Source organism: Vitis riparia, chromosome 3, assembly GCF_004353265.1.
Source record: "Vitis riparia cultivar Riparia Gloire de Montpellier isolate 1030 chromosome 3, EGFV_Vit.rip_1.0, whole genome shotgun sequence".
In the NCBI taxonomy this organism is placed as follows: Eukaryota; Viridiplantae; Streptophyta; class Magnoliopsida; order Vitales; family Vitaceae; genus Vitis; species Vitis riparia.
Window position 1 is genome coordinate 4,632,266 of NC_048433.1, and position 11,919 is coordinate 4,644,184.

General features: G+C 34.5%; 1 protein-coding gene across 2 annotated transcripts; it reads left to right on the forward strand.

Annotated features, from left to right (window-relative positions):
* Positions 1–37: 37 nt before the first annotated feature.
* On the forward strand, positions 38–8,406 carry LOC117908887 (probable N-acetyl-gamma-glutamyl-phosphate reductase, chloroplastic). Of its 2 annotated transcripts, XM_034822710.1 has the most exons (15): positions 38–210; positions 299–365; positions 1,000–1,155; positions 1,443–1,550; positions 2,762–2,848; positions 2,965–3,015; positions 3,139–3,210; positions 4,070–4,189; positions 5,003–5,063; positions 5,172–5,252; positions 6,656–6,735; positions 6,837–6,926; positions 7,348–7,476; positions 7,587–7,712; positions 8,143–8,406. In XM_034822710.1, the coding sequence occupies exons 2-14, from the start codon at positions 312–314 to the stop codon at positions 7,692–7,694; spliced, it is 1,197 nt and encodes a 398-aa protein (XP_034678601.1). In that variant the 5' UTR covers positions 38–210; positions 299–311; the 3' UTR covers positions 7,695–7,712; positions 8,143–8,406. The 2 variants fall into 2 exon arrangements, with proteins under 2 accessions (XP_034678601.1, XP_034678594.1); XM_034822703.1 differs by having other exon boundaries at positions 39–365.
* The last annotated feature ends 3,513 nt before the right edge of the window (positions 8,407–11,919 follow it).

Sequence of the window (11,919 nt, forward strand, 5' to 3'; positions counted from 1 at the left end):
ATTACACGTCACGTTTTGACCTAGGTCGCATAGAATTTTCGTACACTCACTCCCCACTTACAGTGGAGTCAGCTTCAGATTAGGGTTTCGCCATTGATGCTCTGGAGAAGCTTTTGTTTTTCCCTTTTCTTCCTTTTTTTCTCTTCAACACACCCAAAGGCATCATTGGAATAAACCCCAATTTCACATTTCAAGCATCCTATTCTTCGAAGTAAATTCCCCGAGCATCTGATAATTGAAGCCCCATACAAAACGAAACCCTAATCTGAAACATCTTTCTCGCTGTTGGATTCTGAAGATTTTGATCGAAAATGAGCTCTGCACACTTGAGTTCGATTCGTTTTGATCGGGAATGGTTCAGGAAGGTTGGTAGTTATGACAAGATTCGGTAAAGTTCTGTTTGGTTAGAGAGAAAATGCAGGAGAAGAAAAGAAAGGACACGAAATGAGTATTTTGTCTTAATTTTATATGTATTTTTTTACATTTAGCTCACTGGAAACAGAGTTCTGCTACTTGGCAGTTGAGTTGTGTTGGAGTTTTCCATTTGTTGGAAGTCAAATAGATAAAAGAATAAGAACTTAAACTTTTATTAGTACTTTCCTGAGTTTTCTCCGCAACCAAACGAGAGGAATAAGAAAGGGGACTTTTTTTTTTTTTTGAAGCTATGCTAAACTGAAAATTTATCTTTGAAGATTTAAAATGGTGGGAAATAATGTTACCAGTTTTTCATTGAGTTGTTGAGTGAAACTAAGATTCCAAATGGAAGGAAGCTGGGTGTTATTGAGTTGGAGTTTTCCATTTTTTTTGGAAGTAAAATAGCTGAAAGCATCAGACTTAAAATTTTATTTTTATTGTCCTGAGTTTTATTAGCAATCAAATCAAGAGGAACAAGAAAAGTGATTGTTTTCAAGCCATAGCTAACTGAAAGTTGGTATCTTTTAAGATTTGAATTGGTGGGAAATGTTATTTACATGCATGTTTCTTTTTACATAATTGCAGAGTGAAACAAAGAGTTCAAATGGAAGGAAGCTGCATATTAGAGGATCAGTGACTTCATCCCCGCAAAGCGTGCAGTTTGCAGAGGCAAAAACCGAGAAATCTGGAAAGGCAGTTCGGATTGGTGTACTTGGGGCCAGTGGCTACACTGGTTCAGAGGTACTCTGTTTTTCTCATAAAGATACCCATAACACTTCTTTCCATTGAAATGTACTTTTGGAACTTCAAAGAAGAGGATGATTAAGAGTGTGTTTGGTAGTGATTCTTGAAAGTGTTTATAGTATTTTTAATGCTTAAAAAATGAATATTTTCAAGTGTTACAAAGATTAAAACCACTTTTCAGAATCACTGCCAAATACACTCTAAGTGTTCAAGTAAAAGGCTTCAACTTGGTGATGGTAAATTGTCTTCATTCATGTAATATATGGAATGATATTTCCTGGCAGATTGTTAGACTTCTGGCAAACCATCCACACTTTGGCATTACCCTCATGACTGCAGACAGAAAAGCTGGTCAATCAATTGGATCAGTATTTCCACATTTGATCACACAAGTATGACTCTTTATATTTTCAGGGTTTTCCTTATGTTTAAGGTACAATGATTGCTTTTGCAGCAATGATACTGATTAGAAATAGTTTTTTTGCATGGAACATATTGAACTCAATCAATAGTTAATTGTGGTAAATTTGATTTATATTCACAGCAGTGTTTTAGAAAAATGTATCATTCCAGTTGGTAGCTTATTATGTACATGCCCTGCATCTGCACCTCAACCAACTAATATGTTTTAAATTGGCTATTCAATGGTGACTTTGACCAAATACCTTTTTAATAATTGTTAAAACAAATGTCAAATCGATAAATAAATACAATTAAAAATATAATTGCGATTGAGGTCCATCTAGTTTGGAGGATCAAAATTAAGAGTGTTGCTACATACTTGATTTCATTTGACTGACTCTCCTAATTTGTATTTATCTTCTTTCACTCCTAAACAAAATCCCACCATTCTCTTTTAAATTAAAAAATTGCATAATGATTGTTTGGTGGGAATGTTGAATGAAGGATTTTTGGAAAGAACACTGTTTCTCCGAAACCAATATAGGTGTTTGAGTCAAATTGAATCTTGGAATACTGGAAAACGGGAGTTGTAGACAGCATGGCATGGATAGAACGAATGTGATATAACTACAAAAATGAATGCACATGGATGTTATGCAAAAAACTAAACTAGTGCTATGAATGCAAACCTAGCCCTTCTCAAAGTTCTCTGTCTCAGCTTTACTTTCATATTTTAATTATTTCTTGGCATTGGTAGCTTAGAGTGGGCAACCCCCAATTTAACAACCTGCCATATTGGCCCTTAATGGACATTAGCAGGATTCAGATACCTCTATAATTTGGATCCCATAGAATTTTGTCAGTAGCTCCATTACATGGTTTTCTCAAAACTATTATTTTATAATTTACCTCCAGCCATGGAAATCAGTGTCACATGTGAAATAATTTAGCACATCCAAAGCAGTATAAGAAAATAAATTATGTTTCTTAGAAGAAAAAATTAACCTAAAAAGTGAATCCTATGCATAACAAGGAAACCAGTAGCATAAAACTGGGAGTTTTTTATTTTGTGGAGACAATTAATGATGATATCCTGAAATTTAGGTAGAGAGCTTAATTTTCTCTCTTCCTCTCTCTCTCACCCAACATGTTTTTGCATGGTGGCAAATGTTGATGAGCTTACAGTTCTTTACATTTACAGGATTTACCAGATATGGTTGCTATCAAGGATGCAAATTTTTCTAATGTGGATGCTGTGTTTTGTTGTTTGCCACATGGAACCACACAGGTCCTTTACTCATTCAATCAGCAAAAATGAGGCCATATGCTTAATTTCTAAATATGACAAACCATTTACTAAGTTCCTTTTATTTAATCATTTATGTATTGATTGTTTTTTTACAGGACATAATCAAAGCTCTTCCCAAGAGTTTAAAGATTGTCGATCTTTCTGCAGTACGCTTTAGATGCACACTTCTACCTTTCTTTGCAGTCTAAGTGGTTCTATTTACATGCGTCCTGCAGTTAATTAGAAATTTGAAGATTTTACCTTATCTATTCTAAGTGATGCTTCTGCAGGACTTTCGTCTGCAAGAAATTGCTGAATATGAAGAATGGTATGGTCAGCCACACAGAGCCCCAGATTTGCAGGTAGGTAATTGTTTTCTTAAGTGTGCACCTGAGATATCTTTTAAGGACAGTGTCAGAAGTTCTGGGTTCCGGAGTTTTTGGCTTTGATGTTGTATACCCATCCATATGGTATTCTCTTTCCAAACTCAATTAAATAAAATCGAATGGTTGGAGAATGATCTTTCTCACTTTGATTGTACTTTGGAAACCCTTATATTTAAATTTAAATTTAATCTTTCGACTATGGAGGTAGGAAGTATTATTATTATTATTATTATTGTTATTGTTATTATTATTATTATTGTTGTTGTTGTTGTTGTTATTGTTATTATTATTATTATTATTTTGAGTTTCTTTTTATTCTTATTTTGAGTTTCTTGGACATTGTATTCAAATTTGAGTCTTTATAGTTGCTCAAATATGCATATTTGTTATTTAAGTTGTTCATATCTTCCTAGGTTGTTGTCCTCCATATCAATATTATAAATGCCTCAAGTGTTTGATGGCTGTCATCATCATATATATTTGGTGGGTGATCTTTTGCAACATTAGAGGACAAGAATCCATGGAAAGAATTTCCTAGGAGAAATCTCTTTGGATACTATATTTGAGGTACAACGTGCATTTTGATGCATGGTGCTTTACATATGATGATGGATTTCACTGAGCATTCCCTTAGAATTGCTTGCTAAGGACAAGTTAACTATTTTAATTGTGGTAGTATTTATCTGTTGTCATCAAGTCATCTTTGTTGTTGTGGGGAATGGTATGACATAACACAGGCCTTCAATATAATGATCCTTGAAAACTATCTGAGCACAACTTTCTTTTCACTTGCTTTTTTCATCATGTTAGTGAATTTTTTGTTTACTTGGATCAGAAAGAAGCAGTGTATGGCTTGACAGAGATTTTGAGGGAAGAAATTAAAGCTGCACGTCTTGTTGCCAATCCTGGCTGTTATCCTACAACCATTCAGCTTCCTCTTGTTCCCTTGTTGAAGGTTTGTGCCTGTTTTGTTGTTTTTTTTTTAAGTTTTTCTATGTATTTGATTTGATTTTTGAGTTTTGAGTACGAGCCAAGGTCTTGCAGTATCTTCTATAGGGAGAAATGCTTTGTTTGTTTCTTAGATCTCAGAAATATTAGAAACTGGATTAATATATCTAAAATTTCATTGTATGCACAGAGATGCATGAGAAAAATTCATTTACAGTTCAATAGCAAGCTCTTAATAGTTAGGTCTCAAATTCTAAATCTTTTTATATAATGGGGAGAGATTCATCCGAATAGCAAGGCCTTTATCCCAACTTCTGCAAAACAAATCTCAAGCAATTTGGGCCTGCTCCTGTACCCTGTACCCCTTAAATACCATGGAGATTCAACTTAGAGGCCTCTAGTTTATTGTTAGAGGTCACTACTCCTAAGCTACACCTGATGGGCCTTTATAGCACTTGACATGCATTTTTGTGTTAAGCAGGTGCTGTTTCGTTTCCATGATTTAACAAATTGAACTAATTAATTTTAAGATCCCCTCAGCTGCATTAATTACTCTGATTTTAATGAATATTTGATCTCCCAAATTAGACAAATAAGAGATGTATTTGATCATCTGGAGACATAGAAGTGTTTGAGATGCACATAATATCAAACCCCTTTGGGTAACTGCAATTATTCTCTAGATTTAATATCTGAACCATCCATTGCCAACAGAAGCTTGCCATGCATAGTTTCTGACTGGACCATTCTTGGGGGTCTCATCTTCTCAGATGTCCCTATTAAGTGCCCTATGTTTTTGAGATTTGCCTTTGGTTTGCAGGCTAATCTCATTGAAACAAGAAATCTCATTATTGATGCAAAATCTGGTGTGAGTGGAGCAGGTTAGGATTTTTTGTTTTTTTTTTTTAATGCAAATTCTTAGCAGTATATATTCTTGATTCCACTTGCAGCACATTTCAGCAGCTTTTGGTATTTGGTACATTTTGCAGGTCGTGGTGCCAAGGAGGCAAATCTGTACACTGAAATAGCTGAAGGCATTCATTCTTATGGTATTACAAGGCATCGTCATGGTAAGATTTTGTAAATCAGAATGATATTACAATACAGCAAAATCCCTATCTATTTACAATTATTTTCTTTCCATTTAAATTCATAATATTTTTTCAGGATTACTTTTAACATGCTGATTTCTTTTTCCTTTGTGTGGGGTGGGGACTGATGCATGCTGAATGAATCTGGCACTTAATGGTTTTAATGGAAAATGTATATCATTGTAGTGGATCTTTGTCATAATAGCTTTACCAAGTTTATGGATGTTGAGTATGATAAAAAGAAAAGTTCACAGATGTCAATAGGGCGAGTTTTTGAAGTGACCTGTTCCATAGTCTTTACTGGGATGGATTTGATAAAGTTGCAATCAGTGTATGGGTGGTTATTTTTTATTTAATCCATTCTATTTTTTGGACCCAGGTTGAGGTCAGTATGGGTTTAGGTTTATGCCAATCCCCTCCCCCACTTCCCCTCACGCACCCGGATTATAGTGCTATTATATATTTATCCTTGGGAGTCCCTGAATGTCCTACATATCTGGGATAAAGGTACAGTTTTCTCCAAAATCTCTGTACAGCCCACACTCATCTCTTCCCCTACAGCTAAATGTAATCCATCACAATCTTTATCCCAAATCACTTCATTGCATCGTTGGCTAGCTTCAGTCAAAAGTGAAGGAAAGTTCCTCTGACGATTGCTTCTATTGACTGTCCTTTCTCTGCAACCTATCACTCTTTCTTGATCCAAGACAAAGATAATAGATGCCCTTCTCTCTTAAACTAGCTTGCTGGCAGTTGAATAGATCAGTCTTTGACAAGAAGGCAAAAGAAAATGGGTCCAATGAGGGAAAAATACGTCCCATGGGGGTCGTTCGCTTGTACTCTCTCCTTTGGCTTGGACCCTGAGCTCAGAGATAGGAACCGTTAAACATGATCCTAGAGAGAGGGCTTTTTACCTTTTTGGTTTGTTGAGATTTTATAACCCTCATTTAGATATAGATATACATGCACATGATTTCCTTCTGTCCTGCCGCTGCCTGCTTGGCTGCATCTCGAATATGATATTAGTCTGGCCTGCACCAGACCCGCATTGCCTGAGATTATATTCAGGGTGGAAAAACTAAAGCTTCAAAAATTATTTCTTAGTCATGCATAGGAAAGCAATCTTGCAAAACTATGGGAGAGGATGTTCTAGCAATATTTTTTATAATAAAGATAAAATTGCATGTTGACCATCTTCACTTTATGCTAGAGAAGTCTCATATTGATGTTCATCTTATTTAATTATTTAAGATAATTTAGAGGAAGTAGGAAGAATTTTCTTTACATGGAATTTAATGGCTCCAAAAGCATATGATACAAAATTCGAAGTTGTCATTTGGTTGATTTTGATGCACAATCTGGATTTTGTTTTTGAGTTTCAGTTCCTGAGATTGAGCAGGGACTTTCAGATGCTGCACATGCAAAAGTGACTGTCAGCTTCACTCCTCACCTAATGCCAATGGTAGTGGTTACATTCAGATGTATAAAAGTACTTATAATATTGTCATTTGTCTCTTTACTCACAAAGCAGTTAAACATTATATTCATATTATGGTGTGACAGAGCCGTGGTATGCAATCAACTATATATGTGGAAATGACCCCAGGAGTCACAATCGAGGATTTGTACAAACAATTAAAGATTGCCTATGAGGTATTTGTTTCATGATGTGACTTTCGCGCGCTGGTTTCACTTTTAGTGGTCTCATTGATTCACAGCCAATGATCACAAAGAATAGAGCTACAAATTCATGACACAGGCACAAACACCCCAGAGAAGCTATCTTATAATTATCTGTCAAGTGATAGATTTGCCTGCATCACCTGCCATTTAATCTTCTGACCAACAATAATCTTAATTTAGTTAGATTATCGTATAATGCATAAAAGTTCCATTTATTTGTTTATTCTGTATCTCAAGGGGTTTTATTGGTTTAGGTGATTGATTATTTTGTTTGGCCTGATTAATGTCCTTTCTGAAGGCCCAATGCGAATGGCAGTTGATTAATTGTAGATATCATCTTTGTATTTCTCCATGAGTCTGATGGTTTAATCATATCCACTGCTCTTTTCAGGACGAAGAATTTGTAATTTTGCTGGAGAAAGGAGTTGTTCCTCATACTCGAAATGTCCGTGGATCCAATTACTGTCTTCTGAATGTCTTTCCTGATCGAATCCCTGGACGAGCAATTATAGTATCTGTTGTATGTTTAAATTTCCTTTGTTCATGTTTTAGAATTCCTTCATATTTCTAGTATGAAAGGTTATTAATAATCCTACTATCACTGGCTAAGGTCTCAAATCCTTGCTGCAGATTGATAATCTTGTGAAGGGAGCTTCTGGTCAAGCCTTGCAGAATCTTAATGTGATGATGGGATTGCCTGAGAATACAGGACTTCTCTACCAGCCATTGTTTCCATAAGATATTCTACCTTAAAGGGTAAGCATTCAAGTCTGAACTTAAACAAAGCTTATTGAATAAGAAATCCTTTTCTACCACTCTACTTGATCTAGGCTTTGTGTCCATGTTGAGCACAGACCACCGAGTTTTTTTCTTTCTGCTGTCTCCACCTTTTGGCCTTCCTTGTAGCCCCTCTGACCAGAACCATTTTGCATAATTGATGTTGTTCTAACGTGTTGGCTATGCTGTTGTGTTCATTTCAACATGCATCGCTCATTCTTATGGGCAGAGACTAGATTTTGAAATTTCAGAATAATTGTTGAATTTGAAGAACGTAGTCAAAATCAACAAAGTCTGTAGTTGTGCATAACCTTGCAAAGTTGATGTGGAAACCAAAGTTTTGAACCTTGCCATGTTCATCTACAAGGGTTGTAGTTGTGCATAACTGATCTACACCGGTTTATTGCAGGTAACTATGGCACGGAATCCGTATCTTGAAGCCACTGCAGTGGTCAAAGAGCTTGCAAATGGAAACCCAGTATTGTAGAACATTGTTGGGACATGTATTTATAAACAGTTTTTCCTTTAGAAGCTATTTATGCTGTTAAACAGTTGATCCTCGAAACAATCTTGGGTGCCAGATCTTCTTGTTAGGGTTGATAAAATAATGGTTCATCTTTGTTAGAATGATTTTTAATTGCAATAAGGACTCTGCCTCTCGACTTCCCAGGAACATTTGATTACTTCTTGATCTCTAAACATACATTCATTCACCCATGGGAAAATAATGGCTGATTGTTCGCTTTTTCATTTTTCTTAGCTTCTCATTTTCTTACCAAACAAAGGACAGACTGTTTTCAAAAAAATATTAAATGAAAAAAAAATAATAATTGCTTTGCAACCAAAATCGTCTTTCCAATGGTCAATGATTATTGTAAAGTTTCCAAAATTTAACAAGTTGGTTAATTAATGGGAAGATCTCCTTGGCTGCATTGCTTCTAAGGTTGGTTCAGCCTTGGGAGGCTTCAGATGGGCAGGGGCTTCAGAACCAATGTTTCTTGAGATACTTCCATGATTGAGAGTGGGAGAGTGTTGAGAGTTTGCTTAGGAGGGAGGCTTCATGAGAAAAGGGGTCTTATGGAAGAAGAGGATAGATTCATTGGGGAGAACACTAAATGAGAAGCTGTCTCTTACATCCTTCTATTGTGCTTGCAAGTCAGGTGAAGTAAAGAGGCTTTTTGATAACTAAATATGGTCTGAAGTGTCACAAGTATGAGGTCTATTCTTAATATTTACGGTGTTTGTGCCATTGAGGAGTCCTCTAAGTGAGCCTTTACAAAACCACAAAATTGGCAAACAACACAACTTTTTATATGGAAAAACCCGTTCACTTGCATTAACTCTCAAGTAATTGCAAAAAAATGGCTAAGGTCTTCTTTGAACAACATTTCCTTGGTAAGTTCATATAAAGAGGTATGGTAAAGTAAACTTAGTATACGCACCGACTATACCTGTCTCTTTAAGTACAAACCTACTAATAGAACCCACATTTTAGGTAGTGGTTCGGCTCATGGCTTTGGCCATTGCCATTTATCCTAACAATTGCATTCCATTCTCTTGATTTGCCACTTGGTAGAGCTGTGGTCATGCCACATGTCTTGTCATTGTAGAGAATTGCTTGGTATATTATATAAAAATTTATGAAATATAAAAATATTACTTGTATTATTGTTACAAGCGTGCTTAGAAACCCTCTAAACCAACCACTTACTAGCTCCATAAAATGCACAACAATTGCACATAAGCAATACAAATTTTTAAAGGGAAAAACCTCAAATTTGCATCAAACCTCGAGTAATTATAAGAAAATGTTCGACACAAGACTCCACAATTTCCTTCTTAATAGATTGATACAAAAAAGGCCTAGCAAAGTTCACTTTTTATAACACCAAATACAATCATGTTTTAGGAATCACTCACATTTGGTTCAATGCGTGACTTCAATTATTGTCTCATGTCTTAATAGTTTTCTTCTATACTCCTACTTTTCCCACTTTTCAAAGTAGTTGCATTGCTTATTTATGCCCATACCATCTCTTTCATGTTCAACAACTCATGCTTTTGATCATGTCACCTTCCTTGGTCATATTGCACCATTGCATGCCTCCTATCCAATGTGTCGTGTGTAGCAAGCCTATCAACCCACCATGTATTCCATTCTAGATGCTTTTCATACCAAGTATCATTTCCATGACAACTTAATAACCTCCTACTTAGGCTTCCCCCAATGCCGATGTCACATTTTTTTTTGCCTCAATGTGTCTTATTCTTACCATGCCAACAACTTTTGTATAAATAACTTCATGTGTGTCAAACCCTTTCCTAGCCCACATCCTTATTATAATGTTAACTATGCAAAACAAGCTTCCTTCTCAGCCTATGATCTACATCAATTGCATTATTGGCATATACATGACAATATTGTTGATTCCAAGGCATGTATAGCTTAGGCCATATGAAACAACTATACCCCATGACATTGTGTTCATGGTTTGTAATAGACTCGTGGTATTTTGCTTAGTATGCATACTAGTAAGACCTTCACCATCGATTTTTTCAAATATGAGGCTTCATATCGTTCTTTCGGAGTGATATACTTGTTGTCACCTATATTCTATTACCACCCTTGGAAAGAGTCACCTCAACCTCTCTTAAAATGTTTTTGAAGGTTCTCCCATTGTGACTGGGGAAGACATTAAAGGTGCTTCCACACACCCTAATGAATTTTCTTTAATTATAGAAAATTTCAACTTGGTAAATATCTTACACTTTAATTTTTATTGAGTTTAGATGTCTATGGGATACTTTACGCTCACGAATGTGTATGTACATAATGTCATCACCATGTATTACCATCTTTCATGTTATCATTAAGCCAACACCTAGCACTAATAGCACTTATGCCCGTACATTGATGTGATACTTAGCCTCACAAGTATCCTTGATTTTCTAAGACACGTTATTTTGCATGCCATAGATACTCACGAATGCAATGTGTCCCCCGCATAAGGCTTTGACCTCATATTGACACAAGCAAAGTGATGACAATTACTATTTTTAGCATTATTTTTATTATTAGCTTGGTAAGAAGATTGGATGTCAATAATAAATAAGGATCGCCTTATATTATGTTCCGTTACCCTTTTCCATGGAAACAGTGTAAAAATGATAGAATAGATATATTACTTAAAAAATAGAAAATTTTTAAACTTTCCATGTCTATGTAAAAATATAAACAAAAAAAATTAGATAATGACTCAAATGTTCTATACATAATAATACATTAATACAATAAGACCTTCAAATTTGTTTTTTTTTTTTTAAATATTTTTTTAGGCAACTTAATAAAATAATGAAGATGAAAACGCTATTGGATTGTGAAATTTGAATTAGTTTTGTTGCGCTTTGCTCAAGATACCGAGGAGTGAGATGCTCGATCAACTTATGGGGGTTGAAAGGGGCAACGCCCCTTGGAGATTTTTTTTTTTAATGAGGTGAATGATAAGTTTACCCTTATTATATATATATATATATATATATATATATATATATAACCCTTTTATATTTTAAGATTTTATTTGTTTGATGTAGGTGTTTTGGAGAGTTTCACTATTATAACTCTTATTGTTACTTTTAATTAGTGGATTATTGAGTGTTGATCCACTCTGTGGATATAGGGATTACATTGATCATCGAATCACGTTAAAAATCTTATATTTTTTTATTTTTTGTGTTTATGTGTGTATGTGATTTGGTTAACAATTGTATATTCAAAATAAAATCTTAAAATTTACATACAAAATAATTAATATTCTAAATTAATGGTATAATTATTTTAATTTTCAATTCTATTTACAAATTTGAAATTCACTCTTAATCTCTGTTTTTGTAAAACCAAATATTTATTTTAATAGTTGAAGTAAAAGCCTTCTTACATTAGTATTTCTTAACTAATTTGATTTCCTTGAGTATTCAAATCCAAGTTCTCATATTTCAATTCTCAAATTTTCGTATAGGTTATAAAAATTTAAAAAGAAAAATACAAGTTTTAATTAATTAATTAATCGAAAGGAAAAAAACTTTTAATTAATTAATTGAAAGTACATAATTTGGTGTAGTTTTTTAAAATATAAAGAATTATAAAATTTTGTAAAATCAGAAAATAATGAGAGGAGAAACACACCAA

Bases quoted from the DNA above. Each gene is read 5' to 3' on its own strand.
- LOC117908887 (XM_034822710.1), top strand. From the start codon at position 312: ATGAGCTCTGCACACTTGAGTTCGATTCGTTTTGATCGGGAATGGTTC. The intron at 4,190-5,002 runs GTTTGTGCCTGT...TTTGGTTTGCAG, and splicing joins CTCTTGTTCCCTTGTTGAAG to GCTAATCTCATTGAAACAAG. The intron at 5,064-5,171 runs GTTAGGATTTTT...TACATTTTGCAG, and splicing joins ATCTGGTGTGAGTGGAGCAG to GTCGTGGTGCCAAGGAGGCA.